Source organism: Leptinotarsa decemlineata, unplaced genomic scaffold, assembly GCF_025532065.1.
Source record: "Leptinotarsa decemlineata unplaced genomic scaffold, Ldec_3_MD MMD2_tig00026354_RagTag_RagTag, whole genome shotgun sequence".
Lineage (NCBI taxonomy): Eukaryota > Metazoa > Arthropoda > Insecta > Coleoptera > Chrysomelidae > Leptinotarsa > Leptinotarsa decemlineata.
Window position 1 is genome coordinate 19,333,540 of NW_027412702.1, and position 27,569 is coordinate 19,361,108.

Consider the following 27,569-nt stretch of genomic DNA (forward strand, 5'->3'; position numbering starts at 1 on the left):
CACAAAAACCTCTATAGATACCAATTTTGAATGAAATCATGATTTCTAATCGAAAATTCTTTATATCCGCTTGTTTATTAAATCTGAGAATAAATCAGAAATTTCTTCACCTAATTTTATAAAGCAAAGTTCACTATTTTTGATATTATCATTTGTCATCGATATGAATTAGTTCATATGAAATAATTTAATTTTAACTACGCGTTTTATTATAAAGCCATACATAAATAAAAATCTAGTAAGTGGCCTTATTTTCATTATCATTAATAATAAATCAGATTTTCTGTAGAAACTATTTAAACAGAATACAATTTCACCTGAAATGATTTATTTCATAAATATATAATATCCCTCCGATTATTAACTAAACCTACCGCCTCTGTTTCATGGTCCAACTTACTTCCCGTAAACAAAAAAAGTTATGCTGCCTTCAATGTAAGGAGAGAAAAGGAATCTCTATTGTTTTTTGTTACTCTGAGTTTTGTATTGTTCATTTTTGAAATTGGTTTGTTGTCTCGTTTTCAATATATTTATTTTATTATTCATACTTCTCTTGTCTGAGATTCATACCAATATCATACATGTAATTTTTTCTGAGTTTGCTGATCCGAATATTTGTCATTAGTGTCAGTTGTCATTTGAAGTTGATGTTCATATTATACATTTTTGCATTTTATTTTTATTGTATTCATTTTCCATTGGGATATGTTCCAAAAATAACTAGAAATGTGGTTTGCTGTTTCTAAAATCACCGCTATTGTGGATCTACTGAAAAACCGGTTAGATATGGAAACGGTGAACCAAATGTCAAAATAAAATACTAACCCATGATTTTGAGTTGGGAGCACAGAATTGTTTACTATTCTGTGGTGAGAGTGACAACTGGCATATGACGTGTTTGGATTTGGAACATTTAAAAAGGTACTTGACCAGAAGTTACCTCGATCACTTATATAATGGGGGATGTTCCTCCTGACGAAAATCAAGTAGTTTTCATAAAAGAGCTCTAAAATGACGCATTTTAAACTTATCATTTCAACCTTTTTCTTTGAAAAATTATTTGAATACTTAAAAAAGAGGAGATTCGTTTCTATTTCACCATTTGGCAACATCAGTTATAGCTAATAAAGGACAATGAATCTGTTACCTGTATGAGACAAACAAAGATGACATATTTCAGAGGCGTGCTGTTCTGTTTACATATGTTCCGAGAAATTTTGTGCACCTAACCTATCTTCCTCTATATAAATAAATAACAAAATAACTGTTGTTTATGTGGCTTGTGGAGGTGGTATTGAACTATAATTTATATCTTGCCTTAATTGTTAATTCATTAAGATGATTTTCCTTTTTTAAAGTAGAATATCTAGGTACGTATAAATTATTTCAACTTCATATAGGCGGTGTTGCCAATATGTGAATTAGAAACAAATCCCTTTAAAAATTAAAACCCAACATTTGAAACAGCAATTTGAATACTTTTCGAAGAGAATTTGAAACACTCATGAATTAAATTCAACTTTATTTTATTCAAACTTGCATTTACTGTAATAACCCAAATTGAGGAACATTCCCCATTGAATAGAACTGGTCGATATTTGATGAAAATCCATATTATTTCATCATTACTATTTTCTATAAGAATAAAAAAAGTTTCATTGACTCAAGTACTTTTCAACACTGAAGAGTTCTAGTATATCTTATTTGGGAAATGGATAAAATGAACTACTTAGGTTGAAACAGGTTTATTTCTATATACACTTGGTAAACTTTGAAAATAACTATGTTTCCGCTTGTCGTGGGCAAATAGACCCTGGTCCATTCTTCAACATAATATTTGAAAAATATACCTATATAAAAAACCTCACCTAATGAGGAACCTCAGTTCCTCATAACTGTCTCATGATAGAATAGTAGGAATGTTTTTATCGTCAGCTCATGGAATTCTTCAAAGTTGGAAGTCCTTTATAATTTTCATTTTATTCTGGTGTTTAATTAGAACTTAAAGATGACTCTTGAAAAGGAATTGTCAAGTCATTTATTATTTCACGAAATTTCGAGTTGAAACTTGATGGGACAGATGTAACAGGTGAATGCATTGCCTGAACTTTGAACCGATTCTATGTGTAAAGTAAACATTTTTGAGTATTTCTGTGGCTGGTTTTGCCTAGGAACACTCTGTGGTGATTTAAGTAAAAATTTTTGAGAATCTTCTATCAGAATGAATTCCATCTTTTGGGGTATTTATGAATACTAATTTAAAAGCGGACTATATAAAATTATATTTGGAATATGCTAATTTCAACTAATCATAAAGTCGCCAGAATTTTTTTCAACAGTTTTGCTAGATAAAAGCATACAAGTGAAAAAATAAAAAACAACTAAAAATGTGAACAACCAAAAAACAAAAATGGAATAAACAATATTAAAAAATAGAAAAATCGACGAAGACAACGAACGTGGAATACATTGAATATTCAGAGGTCTTATTTTAAGCGGAAAGGACATTGTTTTTGACATATCTTGGTTGCTCTGTAACACATGCCCGAGTTCCGAATCTTAAGAATCAGAGGAGTCTAGTTGGAGGAGTGTAAAGAGAAACCTTTAGTTTTCTTGATGGTTTCTGGAAATAGGATTTCATTTAGGAGAGTGAGGTTCAGTACATTGAACCCTAGGGTAAGATCCTGTATTTTGTTGCTTTTCCTATTGAAGCAAACATTGTAAAATATAGAAACTGTCAAAACTTTGATTTATTTTTAGAGACAGTTTGAATCCAATATTAATTATTCATTATTTTCATTTGTTAATTCGTTTCAGTGTTAGGGATGCAAACCCTTATTTAAACTCTCAAGTTGGTATACAGTGACAAGTGTTGAAGAGGGGTACAGTATTTATGGAAATTTCTGTAGATTACATCTGCCAAGGGCCGAGAAGCTGAATCAAAAAAAGAGTAAGGAGACGGTAAAACAATAACAACAATCAAAACAGCTATGTGAGAATTTATAATACTTCAAAAAGCTATATAAGTATATAAATATATGTATGATAAAAATTAAATAAATAATTGTATCACGTGTAGAACACAATAAACAAAATTGTGTCAAATAACAATTCATCCATTCAAATAATTTACTCTCATATAAAATAACAAATTCAAAATTTCGGTACACTCTAAAAAGCGCTAGGATTTTGTTGGATCAACAGTGACTTGCTCAATCTTTTCCTTCTTTTTTTGTCGCATTTTCTAAACCTTCATCCTCGTCTTCATCGCTATAATCATTCATGCTGTAGTAGTTCTTCGAAGAAGAAGAAGGAGGCGACGGCGTTTCGTATCTGGGCGACTTAATGGGTGGAAGACCATCTTCCGAGAAATCAAAATCCCCAAGACTGGAGGACGGGCTGCACGGCGGAAAGGGGGACGAGGGGGGACTAAGCGCGTTGAGAATTTTTCCTTTGCTCTCGTTCCAAATATTCGATAACCTCTCTCTGCCGAATAGCAGCAGAAAATTCTCGATAAACTCTCTGGACTTCTCTTCCCACTTCGCGATCATGTCGTCTTTTCGCTCTCCGATGGTATCCATAACTCTCTTGCCCCTGTCCTTGAGCTCGTGCATTTTGTTCTGCAACCTGATTTTCTTCTCGCTGAGATACGAGATGTTCAGATCTTTGGCGGAGTATCCTCTCGCGAGATTCCTTCTGACGTAAATATCATAGTCTCTGACTATGCGCGCCACAATGTCTGACGTGGACACTCCCTCTGTGCGTTGAGTAGCAACGAACATTCCTTTCGCCTTCCATGGTGCATAGATGTCGTTACTGCTATCCGATCCATAAGGGATATCATCGTGTGCTGAAACAATGATAGATCAGAAAACTGATAAAAACAGAGACATTGGAAGAGAAGATCACATCTGTACAATAACAATTTATAGATGAGGTTCAGGGAATAGGACAGAAACCGCCTATCTTATATGTTAAGGACATATACCTATAACTCCAACCAATTTTCTTCACATAATACATTTTAATGAAAATATATAGAATTTACATGTACTTAGATTGGAACTAAATTTTGTAATAGTATCTCAGCAGTAAAGGTGCCGCCGTCTCCCCCTAAGAAGGGGCCATCTATGGGATCGATAGAATACTGAATCCCCGAATATCAATAATAAAAGAGGTTCCCAAGACGAACCGTTGCAAAGATTTGATCCATCCAAATCCACTGAGTCTTCCGTCGATCCATCAAGCATATTAGCAGTTCCAATGGCCCTTTTCTACAACTATTCAATGAAATAAGTATCCAATAACTTCTGAGGATTGATGCCACTTTGGCCTCTGTACCCTCTACCCAACTGTAGTGTAGTTGTTTACAAATTGTGAACAACTTGTTTGTATTGTAAATTAGGTTAAAAACAAGCAAAACAGACTAAGATACATGGGATACCAAAATCTGTATTTTTATTCAAATACAATCAAATGTTGCACCAAGTTGCACATTATTAAACTGAACACACACTGTTGCCAATTTTTTCTTATTTACAAATGAAAATTTATTGCAGAGTGATTTGAATAGAATTAAATGCAAAACATGAATGCATTGCATTTTCAGTCAAACAATCATTTCTACTTGAAATACAAGTTCTGACATTCATTTACCGGGGGCCCCAGTTACAAGCCCCTTGTGTCCTTATGGTAGAGACGGACCTTCGTTTCCTCAACATGTCTCCAGCTCAAACAATATTTCTCTACTAAGATTCTCAAATATCTAGGACATTGCCTAAATATTCAAACTAGTATTAACATTTCCACCAAGAAGACAGCAATCAATAAGTGATAAATAAAAGATTGGAAATTGAGTACAACTTTAAAGTCTGAAATAACCTTACACTGACTTAAGAAGTGAAAATATATCCCAAAGTTGATGAATACATAACATATACACGATTCTTCAGTTACCATACTTTCTTAATAGCTCAATTTCGATTCAGTCATTTTTGTTTTGTTTCGATCTGAAATAAACTTGATGGAAAATGGTATCTCCCAATACTTCTGAATGATGGTTTTAAACCATTTCTTGTAGTCTAACTTATGCCAAATATAGACTTCATAAAGTTGTCAAATCAGCTTATAATCCTCAGAGCAAGACAAACTAAGGTATTATGTGTTCCAGAAGGCAAAACAACTTCAGAAACCTCTTTCATGTGGTTTATTGGCAGTCCTCAGAAAGATTTAGGCCCAGAGAAAAGAATCCTTTGAGAAAGTCATCTCTTTCCTATTGCCTTTGATTCTCCTACTTCATTTTCTCTGTCAGGGACAATGGGGAATGTTCCTCAATTTGGGTTATTACAGCAAATGCAAGTTTGAACAAAATAAAGTTGAGTTTAATTCATGAGTTTTTCAAATTCACTTCGAAAAGTATTCAAATTGATGTTTCAAATGTTGGGTTTTAATTTTAAAGGGATTTGTTTCTAATTCACATATTGGCAACAGCGCCTATATCAAGTTGAAATAATTTATACGTATCTAGATATTCTACTTTAAAAAAGGAAAATTATAGTTCAATGCTACCTCCACAAGCCACATAAGAAACAGTGGTTTTGTTATTTATTTATATAGAGGAAGATAGGTTAGGTGCACACAATGTCATATGTCACAGAATGTCTTGGAACTCGGAACATAAGTAAAGAGAACAGCACGCCTCTGAAATATGTCATCTTTGTTTGTCTCATACAGGTAACAGATTCATTGTCCTTTATTAGCTATAACAGATGTTGACAAATGGTGAAATAGAAACGAATCCCTTTAAATGTTGAACGCATTATTTCATTTCTCTTTTTAAAATATTTAAATAGTTTTTTAAAGAAGATTGTTGAAATGATAAGTTTAATGCGTTGTTTTAGAGCTCTTTTATGAAAACTACTTAATTTTCGTCAGAAGAAACATTCCCCATTGACAATCTCAAGTTAGGTTAGACACACAAGCGTGTGATACTAGGCCTTTTGAGTTGAATCCAGAATTTTCTCATATCCACACAGTATAGTAGACAAATACAGTGAGTTGTATTAAAATAAACCGAAGTATATATCATCACCGCAAGGAAACGAAATCTGGAACCTCTAGCATTGAAAAATTCCAAAACAAGTACTTTTCCCGAACACAGAACTGCAATACTCTTCTCGACGCGTAATTCAACAACCAAGTTGGCGTCTTTATTATATTATTGGTAAGACTGATATTCAATATAGGTTGGATCTTTCAAATTTTTTCTGAAAAATGCCGCAATTGCGCTATGAGTGTACTACAAGTTTGAATATTCACCATCGAGAAACTTTGTGGAGGATTCTTAATCAAAAACAAATGTGGAACGAATGCTGATAACTTTTCTGAAATTCTGAACATTTATGGACATTCTGATTTTCAATTTGTGAAAACTCATGATGAAACACGTTGAATTGAGTCAATTTGAAAGCACAATTAAGAAAACGTTCATATTCAAGAGAACTATATCTTGTCCTTTTACATTTTGAGAAGAAAGGGACATGTATTATGCATTTACAAGGAAAACAATTTTTGGAAAAGTATATTGAAAGTAGAAATTCAGAAAATGATTTTTTGAATAATTTAGTAAGAGTTTCAATTTGATATACTTTCAAAAATACAACTGATAGTGCAATTTTTTTTTTTTTTTTTTTTTTTTTTTTTTTTTTTTTTTTTTTTTTTTCTGATTGATTCGGCCGTTACTTGATGAAGATCCATAGTAATTTCACAAACTACACTTAAACGATTTGATCTCCACTAACTTTATTGAAAATAATCATAACATGTTTCGCTAAAACATTAGCTTTTTCAAATGATTAATGATTATGATGCAAAGTATCTACCAATTGTATTTATTCGAATATTTAGAAAAAAAATTAAGTCATACCTATAAAGTCAATTTTGTGTTTTTCTATGTATTCCTCATTCAGTTCCCATGGAGCATCTCGAACTATTTCATCAACGTAACGGCAATGTCTCAAGGCTTCGTAGCGCTCCTCTTCATTCATTACAGTTCGACCTTTTTTGCTGTGGGTCAACTCATCACTGCAAACTAAAAACAGGAGGTTATGCAAGTATTGCATTTTGATGCACTGTGATGTTATTACTATAATTTATATTTCATTATCATATATCAATATATCACCAACACTTATAATAAAAGTTCAAGTGATTTCTGCCTGTACATAATGCCTGATGATAGCACATTGTTAGCTTCAATGGAAAACTCTGATCGGTTTGAGAATCTCAGTTCCGACACCTTCAAAAATGCTCAGGATTATTTCATGAATATAATATTGTGTCTTAATTATGATAAAACACACAACTTTACTCTTGATCACAACTCAATACTGGAGGACAATTTAAAGGACATCGACGACCGACGATATTCGTCTTCTGTCTTTCACTGAAGCTTTCACTAAAAGGCAACTAGTTAAAAACCAGAGCCGAAACAAAATGCATTTATGATTCAACGACAGAAAACGCTGTTTCGATCCGCATATTGGCATATTGACTTCCAATGGGGAATGTTCCTCAATTTGGGTTATTACAGCAAATGCAAGTTTGAACAAAAAAAAGGTGAGTTTAATTCATGAGTTTTTCAAATCCACTTCGAAAAGTATTCAAATTGATGTTTCAAATGTTGGGTTTTAATTTTTAAAGGGATTTGTTTCTAATTCACATATTGGCAACAGCGCCTATATCAAGTTGAAATAATTTATACGTACCTAGATATTCTACTTTAAAAACGGAAAATTATCTTTGTAAATCAACAATTAAGGCAAAATATAAATTATAGTTCAATACCACCTCCACAAGCCACATAAACAACAGTTGTTTTGTTATTTATTTATATAGATGAAGATAGGTTAGGTCCACAAAATGTCATATGTCACAGAATGTCTCGGAACTCGGAACATAAATAAACAGAACAGCACGCCTCTGAAATATGTCATCTTTGTTTGTCTCATACAGGTAACAGATTCATTGTCCTTTATTAGCTAAAACCGATGTTGCCAAATGGTGAAATAGAAACAAATCCCTTTAATATGCGTTGTTTTAGAGCTCTTTTATGAAAACTATTTGATTTTCGTCAGAAGAAACATTCCCCATTTGCAATATCGTAAACAATGTACCTACATGTATCAAATCAATACTGGAAAGATACCTCTAACCTCATATTCAGTCAGCTGACTGAATAATAATGATAATATTAGCGTGAAGTTTTATTAGTAACTCGATGATGTTCATGAATCGAGAAAACAACAAACCTATTCATTATTTCGTTAAACTAATACGAAGCCTGTCCAAAAAATAAGGTGAATATCAGCAAATCAGGAATAGCAGACCATGTTTGGACCCATCAACACAACATCGAGTGGTCCCAAGCTGAGATCTTGCACAGAGAGGAACATTGGTTCAGGAGAAAATTTAAGGAAGCCGCATACATGTTGTCCAACAACGTATTCAGCCAGGCCAGCGTAGATATACGAAACATATGGAAACCCATCATCAAACGAGAAATGACCAACTCCCGCCAAATCGGTCATCTTTCACGGAATCAGTGAAGCGGAAAATGGAAAGTAGGGAAAGTGAAAGTATTTCAACGACCTATAAAATAGTCATCTCTCGGAGGAATCAGTCCAGTCATCACCCGAAGACGATTGTAGATACCAACAATCGAAACGTCGTGAACTAACGTGACTTGGAATCTCTACACTTTTTTATTTTTATTATTTTCTTTTTGCATTCCTTTAATTTTTATTTATTCAATTATTATATTTTTACTTGTAGGTTATTTTACTATCATTTCATTTCAGGTTTATTGTTGCTTAATATAATTGTTATTTTCAACTATTCTTTTTTAATTATTCTTTTTTACTTGTTTCAGGGATTTCAAATCATTTTATATAATAGACAATGGAAGTCCGAACTAGTGAAATTCATCACGAAACATTGTCAATCACCTTCAAACAAACGGTGAATATTTATATTTCGCCGGCTACGTACATTCAATTAGTGATTTTTCATTTATTTTATGTTGGTATACTAGTCTCGAACATTTGTTCACAGTTTAGCTGTTTATCATGTTTAGTTTTTTGGTGAGAGGCATACAAGTTGGAGTGTTTTGCGTTTTCGGCGATTTTTTGCTATTAAAAAAATGGATCAAATAATTTTCATCCGAGTCAGAAAAATGCTCAAGAGATACAAGCCTTTCACGGGAGGTCGAGAATATGTGAATGGCGACGCTCGTCCTGGACGCCCAGCATCTCAACAACCGATGAAAATATTGAGGAAGTGAAGAAAATTGTTATGGTGAATCGTCGAATCACTATTAGAAAAGTTCACTTGTCAAAAGGATTTGATTGTGATAACCACAGAATACTGCTGCGGAAGCTACATCATTTTGGATTCCTGGAAACTGTCTGAAATGGTTTGAATCCTACCTTACAGGATGTAGACAGTTTGTTAAAACCAATAGTTGCTCAAGTACAAAGAACGTGAAAGCAAAAGTACCCCAAGGATCGATCTTAGGACCCATACTTTTTTTACTATATGTAAATGACCTGGCTACTGTACGTATTTCTGGTAGTTTCACCATTTTTGCAGATGATACCACACTATTGTGGTATCATCTGCACACACACACCTCCGGGTGTTTTGCACTCAGAATAGTATTAATGGAACTAGGATTTCACGTAGCAAAAAATGTTTATTATGCCCTCATAGACTCTCACTTAACGTATGACATAGCATTTTGGGGTGTATGCAGTACGGTATGGTGTCTCTGTGGAGCAATGTGGAATGGTCCTTGTAATCCACTGTTTTTAATGCATGGAATTTTAACTGTGACTTCATTGTTTAGTCTTGAATCAGCATATACACAAGAACAAAGGTACCTTTACTTCTCCGCCTCACCACAATAATACTAGACAAGCTAGCCAATTAAAGGTTCATATCCCAACAAGTAGTCAAATTAAGAACTCAATTATATATAATGGAGTGAAAATGTATAACAAGTTACCTAAAAGTTCAACAGAATGCGTCACGCTACTATTTTTTAGGAGAAACTTGAAGGGAATTCTGGTCAAAAAGGCTTACTATACATTAAATGAATTTTTTGAGGATAACCTCAACACATAACAATATTCATGTGTATGTATGTATGTATATATGTTTGTATATGTATGTATATATATATATATGTATATATGCGTACATACTATTTGTAGTGTTTTTTATTTATAAAAAAATTACTCAATCATAGTTTTACCCATGTACAAGATATTACACTTTAACAAAGATACTGTTTGTATATGTAATCATTTGTGTATATTAGTACATTTATATATTTACTTAACAATTTATTAATATTTATAGTTATTTTTTTACCATAAAAATGTTTGTCGACAAGATGTATTTCTTATGACATTAAAAGTATCTCTATCTCTCATGTCGGCGTATCGGTGTTGGTTCATCCAATGCAATTTTTTCGTAAATTTTGGGCATGCAGAGTGTGGCAGTGAAGTTCGTTCCAAAATTGCTGAATTTTAACAAAAAAACTGTCGCCTCAGGAATTGTTGAATGACGTCGTCAACGGCGATCCAGATTTGCTCAAGAGGGTCATAACTGGTGACGAATCATGGGTTATGACATTGAAACAAAAGTCCAATGTTTCCAATGGCACTGCCTAGAAGAGCCAATACCAAAAAAAGCAACGCCAAATTTGATGAAATGTCAAGATTTTGCTCATTGTTTTCTTCGATTGCCGTGGCGTGGTGTATCAGAAGTTCTTGCCACATGGCCGTACGGTCAATAAGTAGTATTACCTTCAAGTTATGCGCCGTTTGCGGAAGCAATACCAAAAAAACGTCCGATATTGGGAAAAAACAATGCATGGCTTTTCCATGACGATAATGCACCTGCTCACTCGCCATTGCTTGTTTGTAATTTTTTGGCCAAAACAACACCATAATCACGCTTCAGCCACCGTATTCACCAGATTTGCCCCCCTGCAACATTTTCCTGTTCCCAAGATCAAAGAGACCCATGAAAGGTCGGCGTTTCGCGACGATTCAGGAGATCAAAGGCGAATCGCTGGGAGAGCTCAAAGACAAACAAAAAAGTGCATATCAGAACTGCTTCGATATCTGAGGGGAATACTTTGAAGGGGACAACATAGAAATTGATGAATAAATAAATATTTTTTGAGAAAAATGGATATTCATCTTACTTATTTTTTGAGCAGACCTTATATTAGCTAATAACATTAATAACATTCATTTAATAGGCCAGAGTGAACAAAATTATGAATTTCTATAAACTAACAGAACTGTAATCTTGTAATCCATCCAATCAATCAATGTTGAAAAAATAATGATGTGGGCAAGTCTAAAAATATTAACGACCAATCAATATCTGCAAGTGGTGCGAGACGAGTTGATTGGAGTTTTTCCGATCATACGATATTGATTGATGATAAATAATTTCAAGTATTCTCAGAATGAAAACAATATAATGCTTCTATTTTCACATTTGAGTTATCAGAATTAAAATGTAATATTGTTTTATATCTGCACGGCGTAAACAAAACAAAGAAATATTATCAGCGCTATCCTCAAAATTAAGTTTCAAAAGTTGTTTGAGATTGAGAAAAATTATATCATGAGAAGATATTCTGTTACCAAAGTGATTGGGGATTATACAAAAGTTGAACCTATAGATATTCAGATATTTACAATAGATAATTCATGATAATAATGAACAATTTTCACAAACATTTTTTATTTCTAGGTGCGTTTCTTCTTAAATTATTATCATGGATAGTGATACTAATTTTCAAGTAACGGGTCAGTCTATTCATCATTGATAGATTTAAAAAAATCATCAAAAATTATCAATCTTTATAAAATAAAAAATAATGACGAATGTATTGAACTGAACTCGATTAAAAAAATAAAAATGGTTATAATGTTGAGTGTCTCGACAGATTGAAACCGAGTTGAACTTTCAACTTTTCAATCTTTCCCGGTTTGATTGGGGTCCATTGTATTCATTGTATAAAATATAAATTATTAATTGAGCAATGAACATTTATCATAGAAATGTGTTTTATCCACTACGAAATCTTTTCCAGAACGCCCGAAATAAAATTCATAATTTTGGACTATTACACCATCGAGAGGTTCATCTACTGATGAAAGTCTAGCCGGCTGAATTTTTTACTCAACATATATATGGAGATTCTGGAGAATCAACTTAAAACACTTATTTTCAACAAGAAAATCTCCTGGAAATCAATGAGTTTGTTCAGAAATACCTATTTTATTGTGATGTTTTGTGATTTGATATTATTGAATATTAAGTTTTTGTTATAATACTGTATAATTTTGAGTAATTTTCAGTGATAACAAAAAATAAAAATAACTTTGCACCAACAACTTTGAAAATTACTTACTTTTCAAAAGAATTGACCTTTGTCAACACCATAGTTGTGTAAATTGTAATATTTCAGGCTTTTAAAATGAACCGTCTTATACAAGATGCTGTCTATTCATCGGTAAAAAATAAAATTTCGCTTAGATGGCCATGACTTCAAACCTAGATGTATTTTGCAATGCTGAACAACTTTTCTAAATAACATTTTCCGAGATTTTTCAAAATAAGAGTACTTTACTCTTGTCATAAAATCAAATATTTGAAGGTTTCTCGTATATTACGTGTGTTGTACTGTATTTTGTTGGTGCATGTTTAGTTTTAGGGGATGCACAAATTTTTATCAATAATAACTTTTTGTCGAAAAACCCTTAATAAATAAGTTTCCCATATGGTGCATACTTTGGGAATGAGACTGTATATAGCTTGTTAAAATAATATTCTAATAATTAGATTTACCAGACTATTACATAAGAACACGTTGTAAAATTAATTAAGACTAGTAGCTAAGGCAATATTGTGATAATTTTATATAGCTTGTTAAAATAATATTCTAATTATTAGATTTACCTATTACATAAGGACACATTGTAAAATTATTGGAAGACTATTATTTTATTTTAACAATCCAGTCGGTACGTTTTATATTGATATTTTAGATTTAATTATGAATTTTGGAAATATGTTGTATATTTTTTCATAGAATGTAGCTAAAAGGACTGTTATATTGGTTGGAAACGAAACAAATTTAAGACTAGTAGATGAGGCAATACTGTAAATTGTTTTAAGACACTTATAATCCGGTCAATCTAGACATTGGAAGGTACATAAATTTACAACAAGCTGCAAACGCGTGTTATTGTTCAAAACATAGTTAAAAAAAAGATTTTAGAATTCCGAATGATTGCGATGTCTGGAAAAAATTTATTCGAGGTCAAAGCAAAAATTGGTTTTTCGCGATTTTCCGGAAAACGGTAAGTTTTTTCATAAAATAACTTCAGATAAAAATTGTAGATCATAAAATTCTCTACAAAAAATGTATCAATACTTTTTTTTCTTAGAGCCACCGTTTCTCAGATACGACGAGTCAAAAAGTTGTAATCGACATTATATGCACACGTTTCCACGCCACCTATGAGGTAGTGTACTTAGCGCGTTTTTTTAACGTGGTTTCCCCAGTAGGCATATTCCACATGTCTGTTGTGAGTCTGTCAAAATGAAAACTTGCATAATAAAATATATTAGGAAGGGTTGGAAATTATAAAAGCGATTGAAATTAAAAAAAAGGAAAAATTTATTCATCTGAGTCATAATCTTCAAATACTTCTTCTTGGTCTTCTTCTTGATGTTCATCCTGGGTGTAGGTAAACTGCGTCAAGAGTGATGTATCGCATGATTCCTCGTTGGTATCAAATGAATCCTTCACTATTGGTGATTCAGCATTAGGACTTGACTGGCCCTGACAATGTGTACATGCCAGAGAACACAACAGTCCAACTTTTTTACAACCACATTTACTGTGGTTGTATTCTTTTTTACAGTTGCAAAAATTGTGTTCAGCATTTTTTCCGGCGCAGGTGGGAGTAAAGTCTGAATAGGTTCTAATGCATTGTCGACCAACTTCCAACCCCAGTCTTTTGGGTCTAGCTAATAACCAAGCCACACTTGAACTTGGTAATATATCCGGAAAAGATGTTGATGAGCAGCAACTGAGGTTGGAGGAAGACAAGCTAATTCCACCTGTTTCTTATTTTTAGTGGTTTTTACGAAACATGCATATCGATACTTATCTAGGCAGGTGGTTTTTTTCGGAGCCTTGTACATAGAAAGAGAAACTGAATCCCGTTGGTGATAATTTCTTGTTGAATCGAATTACTTTTTTTGAAAACTTCAGCACATTGAAATAAATCTTGTTTTTCAAACATTTTAAAGACTGTTGCTTTACCCCTCCTGTAAAATGCAGACGTCGTATCACAGCCAGTTATTGCGTGTAAAAATAGTACATGATTTTGACTCTTTGCAAAAGTAGATAAACTTTTTGACGAAAATATTTCGGTTTGACTTTAAGCTTTTCCTGGCTTTAGAAAGAAAATAGTTTTTTCAGGTGGAGTTCGAGCAGTAAGAAGTACGAGTAAGTCTACATCTTCACCAACAACAAAAGTTGTATTTGTCAAATTGAATTGCTCTATAGCTGTTTCAATAATCAGTACGTCGACATCGTTATTAGCCTGTTCAACCAATATATTTTCGCCAATAAACTTATCCTTCAACATTGAAATGAACCGAGACTTGTTGTGAGTATTTGCAAGAAATTTCTGTTGACTGGTAGGAACTGTCATAAGTTCATCAAATAGAATATCGGAAGATGAAGATGTTGCTAAAGTTCGACGACGTTGTTCTGCAGCTTTAATATTTCTCGTGCAATCATCAAAACCATCAAATACGACCGTAATTCTGGCACCAAAATGTCTACGTAGATACTGAGCGTATTCATTTTAAATCACAACTTCAGAGATGTATATACGTGGCATACTTATGCATATAATGACGATTACAACTTTTACAACTTTTTGACTCGTTGTATCTCAGAAACGGTGGCTCTAATAAAAAAAAAATTTGTAGAGAATTTTATGATCTACAATTTTTATCTGAGGTTATTTTATGATGAAACTTACCGTTTTCCTGAAAATCGCAAAAAACCAATTTTTTTTCGAGAATTTTGACCTTTGACTTCGAATACATTTTTTTCCAGGCATCGCAATCATTCGGAATTTTAAAATTTTATTTTTAACTATATTTTGAACAATTACACGCATTTGCAGCTTGTTGTAAATTTATGTACCTTCACTCTTATTTTTTAGTCTAATTTGACCGGGCTACTTGAGACGCAGGTACCTAGAAGAGGTACTTATGGTATAAATAGGGATAACTTTGTAGGAAGTAGGATTGGTTTGATCTTCCTCTTGATCTTCCTCGTGATCGAAACACGTGTCGAGGTGTTAAAAATAACGGTTTGGTGTTGGGAAAAATCCAGTAATATTGATCTCCAACAGTTGATTCAGATAGGCTCTTATACAAATACATCGGCTGACATTATTGTAAACAAAGTTGTACTCACCTCCCACAATGAGGTAGACGTTAGGAAATACGTTTTTCGCTTGCAGGAGTTGTCTGGCATGACCTTGGTGGAACAAGTCGTATATGCCGTCCGCATATACTCTGACAGCCCGAGGAAAAGACCCGCTCAGAGCCATTTCGTAAGTGATTTTTTGCGAGTAGTCGCATAACTCTCGATTTCGGATAGCTTGGAGATCATCACTGAAAGGAGCCTCGGTACAAGTAGATGACTGAAAAAAAAAATAATGGTCAGTTATGTCTATCCGTTATGGTTTCCGTGTTGATAAAAAAACAGATGTATTCCTTGGCTTGTATCAGTTCATGAAATACTATTATCATTAGGTAATTAGGTTAGGTTAGGTACAAAGTGAGTGGGTCTATTCAACCCTCCACCGCAACCCGCAAGGGTTTATTGTGGCTGATAGGTAGGTAAGTACGTAAGGAAGTAAATTCACTGGAATCAATGAAGTCGCTGCGGAGCGCCAATTAATTTTTATTGTTGTTTTTCATTTTATTTTTATCGTTGTTTTAATAAAATGTAAGACAGATACATATTCATCTATTACAGAAGAAAAAAATGTATAGATACATAAAATTTACGGATTATATAATCAATCCTAGGAGAACTAATGAAACTTACGGCTATCTAAGCAAGCTGCTATAGTAGCCAGCAAACAAAATAGTGATTTTAATCCTATATGACCAGATACTAGGAAGAAGAAAGGAGAAAGGAAGAAGAAGAGAGAGGACGAGAGAGAGATAGAGACCTGTTTGTGATGCACTGTGGAAGGCACCTCTAATAATGGTTATTCCTTATATGTATCGTTTATTCAGCACAAGCTAATGCAGTTACAATATTAGTCTTAATCTAATTTAAAAATTTAAATGTCACAATTAAAATTTAAAATCATGTACATTGAAACATATAAATAAAAACAGCACAATAAATAAAATAAAAAGAAGAAAAAAAAACTGTATTAGCAGGTTCCTATACTAAACACTTTGTAGGTCTAAAAGGTGCACTTTTAATTTTCTTTTAAATATATTTAGAGAGGTAGCATTCTTAATATCCTCCGGTAGTTCGTTGAATGCTTGAACTCCTTTAATGAAAACTGTATTATTTGAATTGACATTACTAGTCTGACGTATATGAAAGTTATTGCGATTTCTTGTATTGTACTCATGATATTCAAAGTTATACTTTAATTTGTCACGTAGATATACAGGAACATCACCAGTTTTAATTTTAAAAATAAATATTAATGCTAAATAACGAAAGTAATTTTTTACTGATAACCATTTTAATGTATTCAACATTAATGTTATATGTGTTCTTCTATCACAAGATAATATTATTCTCATTCCTCTATTTTGAAGTTTCTGAAGTCTTCCAATTTCATTTTGGTTTAGTAAGTACAAGATGGTTCCACAATAAGTAAAATGAGGTAAAATCAAGCTATTATACAAAAGTAAAAGCGACCATTGGTTTAAGTGCTTAGATTGCCTACTTATGTAATTAATTTTGAATGCTATTGTTTTAATAATATATAAAGCATGTTCCTTAAAAAATATTCTATTATCTACAATTACACCCAAATATTTAATTTTTCTTACTAACTCAATTTTATTATTTGATATTTTAATATTGTAATTATATTTTTTGAAGTCATGGTACTGCTTCTCATTTCCTATAATCATGAATTTTGTTTTATTTTTATTAATTTTTAACGAGTTGAAGCAGCACCAGTTATATACAGATTTTAGTGTCTCATTTATTACATTAATTATATCAAGCAGATCATTTGATGCATAATATATTAAAGTATCATCTGCAAACAGATGAACAAAGCATCTATCAATTATAAATGAAATATCATCGATATACAATAACAATAGAAGAGGACCTAACACGCTACCTTGCGGTACACCACACTCGTTTATAATTTCTGAAGATAAAATGTTATTTAATTTTAATTTCTGTTTTCTATTATCTAAATATTCCATCATCCATTTTACGGATGATGGAATATCCTTAGTATCAGTAGAAGCATATCATAATTAATGTCAACAATACTCTCTTGTGATTTTAAGTTTATTTCTCATGCCTGTCAATGATTCAGGTAGTGTTGTAAAGTTGACACCTTCGTTCTTAAATAACAATTGTTTTTTTTAATGATAATAATAATAATAATTATTATTATATACTTTATTATCATTAAGAATAAATCTTGTGGACAAATCTTGTGAAAAATACATACAAATGTAAGTATAGAAATATAAAATGCGAATATAAGAACACCTACAAAAAAGTAAAGTCTCAACATGGTTGTGTACAGATTTGTTTAAAAATATTATCAAGACTTATATAATCTAATATATAAAAATGGATGTTTGTTGGTTGGTAAGTGATGAACTTCTACATCGTTCAACCGATCGTGATGAAACTTGGCATGTATAAGTAATTTTTCATAAAGAAGGTTTTTAGGCTATCAATTTTTCTGTAACTCGCCACTAGATGGCGCTGTAGAACAATTTTTGATCTATAACGCTGAGCTATATATATATATATATATATATATATATATATATATGATGAGCTGTTTTCTCGGGTTTCGCTCCGTGTTCTGTGTATTTTCTCCCCGAGAAAACAGCTCATCATACTTTATCCGTGAGAATCTTCGAGTTAACATATATATATATATATATATATATATATATATATATATATATATATATATATATATATATATATATAACACATAAAGTCCGCATTAAATGGGATTTTTTTTTGTTCATCTCTTCAAGTAACTTTTGATATCTCCATTTTAGGTTGTGCTTTAAAAATGATGCCAAATGACATGCATATGACCGATCAAGTGATTTTTCTTCCCTGTCAAATTTGACATTTTTTCCAAAAAATGTTCAGAAAGGCAGTTATTGCTCGAAATTTCGAAAATCGGTAAAGAGAAAAGATGATTGTTTTTTCATTTTTTATCCATATACCAATTTTTAGCTCTCTAGTAGAAATTTTGTTTTTTTACAGTTTTTCGAAAATTTGTCGATTTCTCAAATTTGGCCAAACCTCAACAAAGTTAGTGCTTTATGCCTAACTTATCTTTCCAACGCATTTTTATTACCAATTGCAATTCTAAATACAACTTATTTCGCAAAAATTTAAGACACAGAAAAAATTATGCCAAAAATGATGCAAATTTGATACAGTTTTTAAAAACAGATAAATATTTCACTTTATTTCGATTTTTTGCGAAATAGCTTGATACATAAGCATAATTAAAAAACAATATCAATGAAAAGTCAATAATTTATTCTTTACTGCACTTTTCAAACAGTTAAACTTTGATTTACTAATTACGAAAAATTACAATCGAAATTAAACTAAGGGTACTGTGGAAACAATTGAACTGAACTGAATAAGCAAAATATTTTATTGTCATATGACATTTGTTGTTTAGTGTTTATCAGTTTTAGATTCAAAATAGTTTATTCGTTGTCTAGTGTGTTGTTAAAAATGCTGAATCTTCAAGAGAAAATTGAAATCGTTTTAATATGCGGCGAGAATACCGGTCACCGACAAGTAGCTGATATTTCCAATGCCAGACATCCTGCAAGAAATATTCATCAGTCAACAGTTAGTAGGATAATAGCTAAGTTTAAATCTAATGGCTCGGTTGAGAGTAATTTTAGAAAAGCACATCAGCCTTCTAGACATACTGAAGAAATGGAATTTGAAATATGTTTGGATGTTGTAGAACATAAAAAACCAAGTATTCAAGATATTGCAGATAGAACAGATGTTAACCGAGAGAGTGTACGACGTATTTTACACAAAAATAAATTTACGCCTTATAAACCGAAATTTCTCAATACATTAAAAGAAAGGGACTTCGATATGCGGTTGTATTTTTCTTTTTGGTTTCAAGGGGAAAAAGAAGAAAATTATCATGTTCCTTATCAAATTTTATGGACAGATGAAGCGACCTTCTCTTCAAATGGCGTTGTGAGCTCGCAAAACTGCAGGTGGTGGGCAAAAGAAAACCCACATTTCGTAATCGAATGTCAAGATCAATATTCGTTTAAGACGAATGTATGGTGTGGCATATTAAACGATCAAATTATAGGACCATACTTTTTTAGACATAATTTAAATTCTGCGGACTACCTACACTTTGTGAATACCGAACTATCTGAAGTTTTGGATAATATGCCCCTTCAAGTAAGAAATGTTGTGTGGTATCAGTGTGATGGTGCACCTATTCATACTACAAGGGTGGTTAAAGATCGTCTTTTGGAAATATTTAGGGGCAAAGTAATCAGTCGCAATATGGAACACTTTTGGCCGCCTAGATCTCCTGATATAACCCCACTAGATTTCTTCTTGTGGGGTTACTTAAAACAAAAGGTGTATAAGCAAAGACCTTTTCGAGATATAAACCATTTAGAGGCAGTTATTCGAGAATGTGTTGTAAGCACGAAACACCGTAGTATAAAGAATGCAGTTAAAGATGTTTTAAAAAGGACAATTGATTGCATTGAACGTGGTGGAAGGCACACCGAAATGTGACTTTTTATTTTGTATTTCTATTGGTATTTACATGGTTTAGGCATATGTTTCTATTTGATTTAGTGTTCTTAATTTAAATTATAACTTTATTTTAACAGATGTTTGTTAGAATTTTTTACGGTTTAGTTTTCTAGGCAACAAAATCTAAATTGATTTCTGAAGTAATTTTGTTCATTCATACCTCATAAAAGATATTTAGTAAATGTGAAATTACTTTCGTATAATTCCTTCCCTTTTTAATTGCGTTGTAATTTTTCGTAATTAGTAAATCATAGTTTAACTGTTTGAAAAGTGCAGTAAAGAATAAATTATTGACTTTTCATTGATATTGTTTTTTAATTATGCTTATTTAGCATATTAGTATTTTGCTATTTCGCAAAAAGTAGAAATAAAGTGAAATATTTATCTGTTTTTAAAAACTGTATCAACTTTGTATCATTTTTGGCATAATTTATTGAAGTTACTCTCACTGCATAACAACCAGAACAAATTTTAATATGCTCAATAAATTTGAGTTTGTTGTCAATGTGAATACCTAGAAATTTAGATCGAGTCTCCTTCTTGATCCTTGATCCTTCCTCCTTTTAATCATTAGAAAAATAAACAGTGCGGACGTGAAAAATCGCCACACTCCCTTAAATGTTCAACGGTACTAGATATCAAGGTCGGATTTTTTTTATAAAAAATATTATTTTCAGTACTTTTTTAGTAAACAAAACAATAATAATGACACGTCACTTTTCGTCTAGAGACCGTTATCAACTTTTTCAAATGGAATATGATACCTCGTTTGATAGGCATTTCAATTCTCCGACAGGGTTTTATTTTTGTAGATCAGGTCAGTCGTTCCTGATAAACTAGCGGTTTTATATTATTTATAGAATCTACAAACAAACGATATATATCATCTAATGAAAACACACTACCCCCAACGCACGTTTCGCTAACCAAGATAGCATCCTCAGAAGATGACCAATACCAATTCTACCTGTCAAGATCAAAATGATAACTTCAGTTAACATTCTATTCAAAACTCACTCCAAAAATGTTCACTATTCACTTCCTGATAGTGATAAAGTCCGTTCACAAATTCATTTATCTCATTTAGGAATATTTCTGAGGTAATTTCGAATCAGATCGGACGTTTCCACTGGAGCAATATTAAGCAAATTTCTTGTTGCTCTTGCTCGTTGCCGAAAACATTTCACAAAACCGGTCACTAAAATTTTCCGTTTGCTTCGACAACAAAAGTGGTGCTTTTGGATATATGTTGCCGATTCCCATTTCTAGCGGTAAATATCAAAGAAAAATTAAGCAATAAATGCGTGTTTCTGATTGTTGTTTGAGCAGTGGAAACGGCGTGACGCAAGTTGAGAAGTAATGAAAATGTGTATCTTCTTTCCGTACTGTGGTTTATCGTTAATCCATAAATAAATATACCGTTTAAGTGGACAAATGTATTAAGTGTATACGAATTAGTCGATAATTATACACTAAGGAGACATAAATGGCAGTGTAATACGCAATCTTTCCATTGGCTACAATTGAAGATTGACACAAAATGTGTACACTAATGTTACTCATTCTTTTTCCGTACTGATAATCTTTTTAAATGACGTAGCTGCTGGCAGCCATATTTCCGTCTTTTTTAGTACTGGTCCTGACCCAGTATTTATGTTTCTCTTCCCATTCATTATGTATGCCCCTGCTCCTAATGCCATTTATACTGAACCTTTATCACATCAATAAGAAATAAAACCCTTTCGTCCAAGTTTGTATGCTCCGCTCCGATACAGCTACCTCGGTGTAACTACTACGACTACTACTCCATTCGGAAATCCACCCATGGATTACCCATTGATAATTTTTACTCCGCTTCCCCATATGGAAAACATCTACTCCGCTTTGATCGAGACTATACAGGGGTGCGCAAAAGTCCGGAATGAAATTAATATCTTTTTAACCAGTATTTGAGGAAAAAACGCTGAACACGTTAGTTGATTTCACGTTGTACGCATTTTTTTTACTCATGCGGTTACTACGACATAATAATAATAATAATAATAATAATAATAATAATATGTTTATCGATTATATTATATATAATATACAAAAATATATATAATATACATTATATATAATATACAAACACCAACACAGAACATCGCGAAAGCAGAGCTTGTATGCGATGAGACTGCCAAAATTTTCGATTAAAAAATATACGTATTTTATGAAATAAACTATAGCAACAAACAAAAAAGAAATACAGAAGAAATAATCTAGACAGTAAATAAAACTTTTGCATGTAGTAGTTAATAAAAATAATAATAAACAAAAAGAACTACAAACCATTGCAAACAACAGGATTTGCCAATACAAAAAAAGAATAACATACCATGTTACTAGGACGTCAGGCTCTTAGTAACAAATTAATTTCATGTCGTTCGTCCAAAACGAATTTTTTAAATTTTTTAAAATGTTCTGCCTGTCGAATGGACTCCGAAAGTATATTATAGGCTCGACTAGCTGAATGCAAATGACTTCGATGACCAATTGTTTTGAGTGTCAGTTCTGTTTTGATCAATTTTTTTACTTTATTTCTAGTGTTATGTACGTGGTCTATATAATCGTGACGTTTATGTTTATATTGAAAATACACTAACTGTATGTAGTACAACTGACTAATATCAAATATTTTAGCCTCTTGATAAAGAAGGTTTGTAGGATACAACATGTCTCTTTCAAATATTATTTTTAGGAATATTTTTTGTAGAGTCTCAAGTTTGGACAAATGACAGTTTGCGGCTCCACCCCATCCCAATATTCCGTAATTTAGTCTAGATTCAACCAGAGAGTAATATATAATCTTTATCACAGGTAAGTCTAAGTATCGGTTCAGAAATTTTATTTTATATAGCATAGGCCTTAATGTTTTAATTACATTTTGTATATGTATATTCCATTTCATAGTATCGTCAATTGTTATACCTAAATATTTTATATATATCTAACTCTATTTATTTCTATTATGAGAAAAAACTCTTTTAAAACCAAATAAGTTAGAAATACCTACTTAGTGCTATCTACGGATGAATTAACGTTGCAACAAACAAATAAGTGGTTATGATGTACATTGCTCAACAATTGCTAAGGATCACAAGTACCTACTTTCTAAAAGTTTACAAATTTTCAGAACAGACTTACCGGGCCAGGCACCACAAGGATCATCAAAATAGGCCGGCTAATATTGAAGATCTAAAAAGCAGAATTAGAGTGGAATTACATAACATACCGGTTGAGGCCATTCGGAATTCCGTAGACGGATTTAACCATCGCCTAGGAGCCTGCCAAGTAGAGGGTGGAGGCTAATTTCAGCATCTGTTACGTTAATTCACCCTCTTTTCAAATGAGTTTTTAGGTATTTGTAACTTTTCGAAAGAGTTTTTTCTCATTTCGTTGTAACCAACAAAAAAAAGGGTATGGTCAGAATCCATTTTAACGAGCTTTTCAATGAGCCCATACACTTCATAGGTTTGCATTTGAAAAAAAAAGTTGGGGAGGATTGCAGCTAAGGGGTTGAAAAAAAAATTTCATATTATTGCCAAAAAATGCGTACAACGTGAAATCAACTGACGTGTTTCAGCATTTTTTTCCTAAAATACTGGTTAAAAATATATTAATTTTATTCCGGACTTTTGCGCACCCCTGTATATCAAAACTGTACATCAGCCGCGGGAAAAGTGTTGTAATTTTTATTATTTCGGGTTCTCTGATGAATGTCAACAGTTCTTGACACTTGTCAGCCTTGATAGAAAATACGAATTTTTTTTGGTGTCATCGGCATCGACAACATTGGTCATTATAGCCTCGTGTCCTGGGTATGCAATGTTAATAACTTCCCGAGCCACCTAGGAAGCATCATGACGATTCGCAGTCAGTCAGCCATGTAACGTTGAGGTTGGGATCGAACTCATCACCTTCCAGAGAATTTCTGTCCGACTGTTTCAGTCAATAGTAACGCGATAACGTTTCGAATGGATCAATAGAAGAATTTCTAGGAACTCGGCCAAATTTAAGAGTTATAAAATTTAAGAAAGACGAGATATACTTAATATAAATGAAATACAACTAATTAATTTAGTGATTTTTGTAAAATGGGGTTTATATTGATACGGATGCACCAGGTGCAACATTATCATGGATAAGTAAGTTGGGAGTTTCATGTGATAAACAATATGCTCACAACTCTCTAAACAAAATGTGAAACAATGTGAAAAGTCTCCTGTATTAGTTGAAACGAGCATCTATGATAAATTGCCAAACAGTATCAAGACACTGCCACCAATTGCCTTTAAACAAAAACTTAAATAATTTTCATCCACGAATGGCTTCTATACAGTGGACGAATTTTTACTAGAAGTTGTAAATATTTAATATTTTTTTTTATTTTATCATGTACTGGCTGTTACTTTGTCTAATTAGCTAAGGCTAATGTTGATGTGAAGCTATAATCATTATGTATTTGTGTGTATATGTACTTTTTTATGTATCAGATCAAAATATTATTTGACCTATCCCATCTATGTAATGTAGCACAAATGATAAATTATATCTATCTATCTATTCAGTCGACTAGTTTTTTAAACCATTAAAATTGAAAATTTGCCAGTGTGTCGCTAATTTTATCAGCACTTAAGGTTTTTTAACTCACTCTCACAACGTTTATGCATTAGCAACTGATGAAGCTTAGTAATAATTGATTCCTTTGAATTTCATTTTATTCATTGACTTTCCTTAACCTCAATTTGAATAATGATTCCATTCGAGTACTCTACATCAGAATTATTATTGTTTATGATTAGGGTAGCCTGCAGTTTTTCAGTATGTATACTGTTTTATTTTCGCCTGTTTGCACCATATATATTCTTAGTAATTTATTTGATATTAATGATTTTTTCATATAACTATCCAATATTATTTTATTTATATAACATAATTGTAGTTTTGAGTTTGTATTACTTTCTTATTTATTATATATGTATTACTTTGTATTCAAAAATTTTACAAAATAAAAATTTGTAAGTGTTTGTAACGGGTGATTTTTTAAGAGGTATAGGATTTGATTTTCAAAACAACACAAAAATTTTGAAAAAATTGATGAAATCGTTATTGAAATCGATAGAACGATCAATATAATTTAATGTTTGAAGATGATTTCAGGCAAATGTATGTGGTCCGCGGCTCCGCTTTAAATGGCCCATGCGCAAGGTCCAATTTTGGCACACTCTCTCTAACATATCGACCGGCATTTCACATATAAATGCTTCAATATTGGCTTCCAGAGCGTCAGTCGTTGCTGGTTTATCCCTGTAGACATGAGCTTTAACATGACCCCACAAGAAATGATCCACAGGCGTTAAATCACACGATCTAGGCGCGGCCAATTGACGGGCCCCAAACGTGAGATAAACTGTTCACCGAAAGCCGCTCTTAATTAGGCCATTGTTTCGCGTGCCGTGTGGTACCGTCTTGTTGAAACCACATGTCAGACGTGTACAATTCTTCCATTTTGGACAACAAAAAGTCGACAATCATCACACGGTAGCGTTCGCCATTCACCGTGACGTTCCGGCCATTGTCGTCTTTGAAGAAGTACGGCCCGATGATGCCACCGACCCATAATCCACACCAAACAGTAACTTTTTCGGCATGCATCGGTAGCTCTTGCAATGCTTGTGGCTGGTCTTCAGTCCAGATGTGGCAATTTTGCTTGTTAACGTATCCATCCAACCAGAAATGAACCTCGTTGCTGAACACAATTTTTCGATAAAAATGTGGATCTTCCTCCAACTTTGCCAGCTCCCATTCGCCAAATGTTGGACGTTGTGGGAGGTCGTGTGGCTTCAATTCTTGCACCAGCTGTATCTTATAAAGTTTTACACTCAAATCCTTTCGCAAAATTTTCCACAAAGTTGAGTAACAGAGATGCAATTGCTGCGAACGGCGGCGAATCGACATTTCACGGTCATCACGAACACTGGCGGATACAGCCGCAATATTTTTTTCGGTCCTCACTCTACGTATGCGTGTTGGTGGTTTAATGTCCAATAATGTAAGCTGGGTTCGAAATTTAGTCAGAAGCTTCCTAATAGCTCCCTCAGTAGGCAGACGACACGGCCCATACATTGGAAGAAGTGCACGATGCACTTTCTTCACCAAGCATGAATTTTGATAATAACATTCAATAATTTGCAAGTGTTGTTTATTTGTAAATCGATTTATGGTTAAATTATAGACCAAACTGAACAATTCTGATAATGACACAATACACGATCTGTCAAAAACAGTGTTGCCACAAAGATAGCAGGAAAAAAATTACTCATTATGTATTTTCATCTTAATCACACACCGGGTTAAACTCTCAGTGCAACTCTAATTTATTCTAACTATTTATTTGAATCTATTATTTTCAATTGGTGCACATTGAATCTATGCATAGCTGCGCCAAGAAAGGGGCCAACCGGCATTGCCAACCAATAACCACTCCCCTCACCGTGAGGTGATAATTGAGTCCAAGAATCGTTGACTATTTGTTCGACCAAGATTTGTCCAGGCAAGATTCTTTCCCTTGGCGACAATGACGTCACACTATTGCTTTTTTTTCGCCAAAAAGTACTAAAAATGGCAATTTCTTGCGTAAATTTTATCCGACCTTGACAGCTAGTCCCGTTCAAAAGTTGATAGGGACGGGAAACTTTCTACGGCCGCACTGGATAGCTACAAATAGTCCAATCCTTGATTATTCTTTTTTATCAACTAAAAAACAGTTTTGGACTTTTTTCCAAAGACACAATCATAATCTGAAAAGCTCCTCCCAAATAACAGCGTGACTTACTGTGTGCTTATTGTCATTCCTTAATTCCAGTGGCATCATTAAATTTTATATCTTCCTAGTTCACATGAACTGCACGCACGATTTTAGAGTCCACTCCTGATAGAATTTCAGGTTTAAAATTTTATATGCTTCCTGAATATTTTACTATTACTAAATCCCATCTATTTTGGCGCTACTTCATGAAAAATTATATATATAGTTATTTTTTCAATTTATGCCCTCAATTATAATATACTCGGTTCTTAGTAACATTTTTTGGGCTAATGAAGAAATACTCAACATACTCAAACGTATGTTTAAAATTGGCAATTAACTCGTCTGAAATCATACGTGACCTTAGTTTCCTATGATTTTTGCATGAGTTACTTATCTGAACAGCATTTGAAAATACTTTTCAGATTAGCACAGTAATTAGCACAGAAATTTGCTATCTAGTTTTGAATACTTTCTGCACGCGCCAGATATGAACTAGATAAAGAATTATTCCAAATCATTCGAAAC

At 32.8% G+C, this 27,569-nt stretch overlaps 1 protein-coding gene and 1 long non-coding RNA gene across 2 annotated transcripts; one reads left to right on the forward strand and one right to left on the reverse strand.

Annotated features, from left to right (window-relative positions):
• Positions 1 to 375: 375 nt before the first annotated feature.
• On the forward strand, positions 376 to 3,456 carry LOC141486427 (uncharacterized). Its single transcript, XR_012467830.1, has 2 exons — positions 376 to 2,676; positions 2,818 to 3,456. It is a non-coding gene; the product is annotated as an uncharacterized lncRNA (long non-coding RNA).
• LOC111504833 (choline-phosphate cytidylyltransferase B) lies at positions 2,982 to 27,119 on the reverse strand. Its single transcript, XM_074184374.1, has 4 exons — positions 27,069 to 27,119; positions 15,593 to 15,821; positions 6,926 to 7,090; positions 2,982 to 3,850 (listed from the first exon to the last, which is right to left on the reverse strand). The coding sequence occupies exons 1-4, from the start codon at positions 27,105 to 27,107 to the stop codon at positions 3,213 to 3,215; spliced, it is 1,071 nt and encodes a 356-aa protein (XP_074040475.1). The 5' UTR covers positions 27,108 to 27,119; the 3' UTR covers positions 2,982 to 3,212.
• Positions 27,120 to 27,569: the final 450 nt, after the last annotated feature.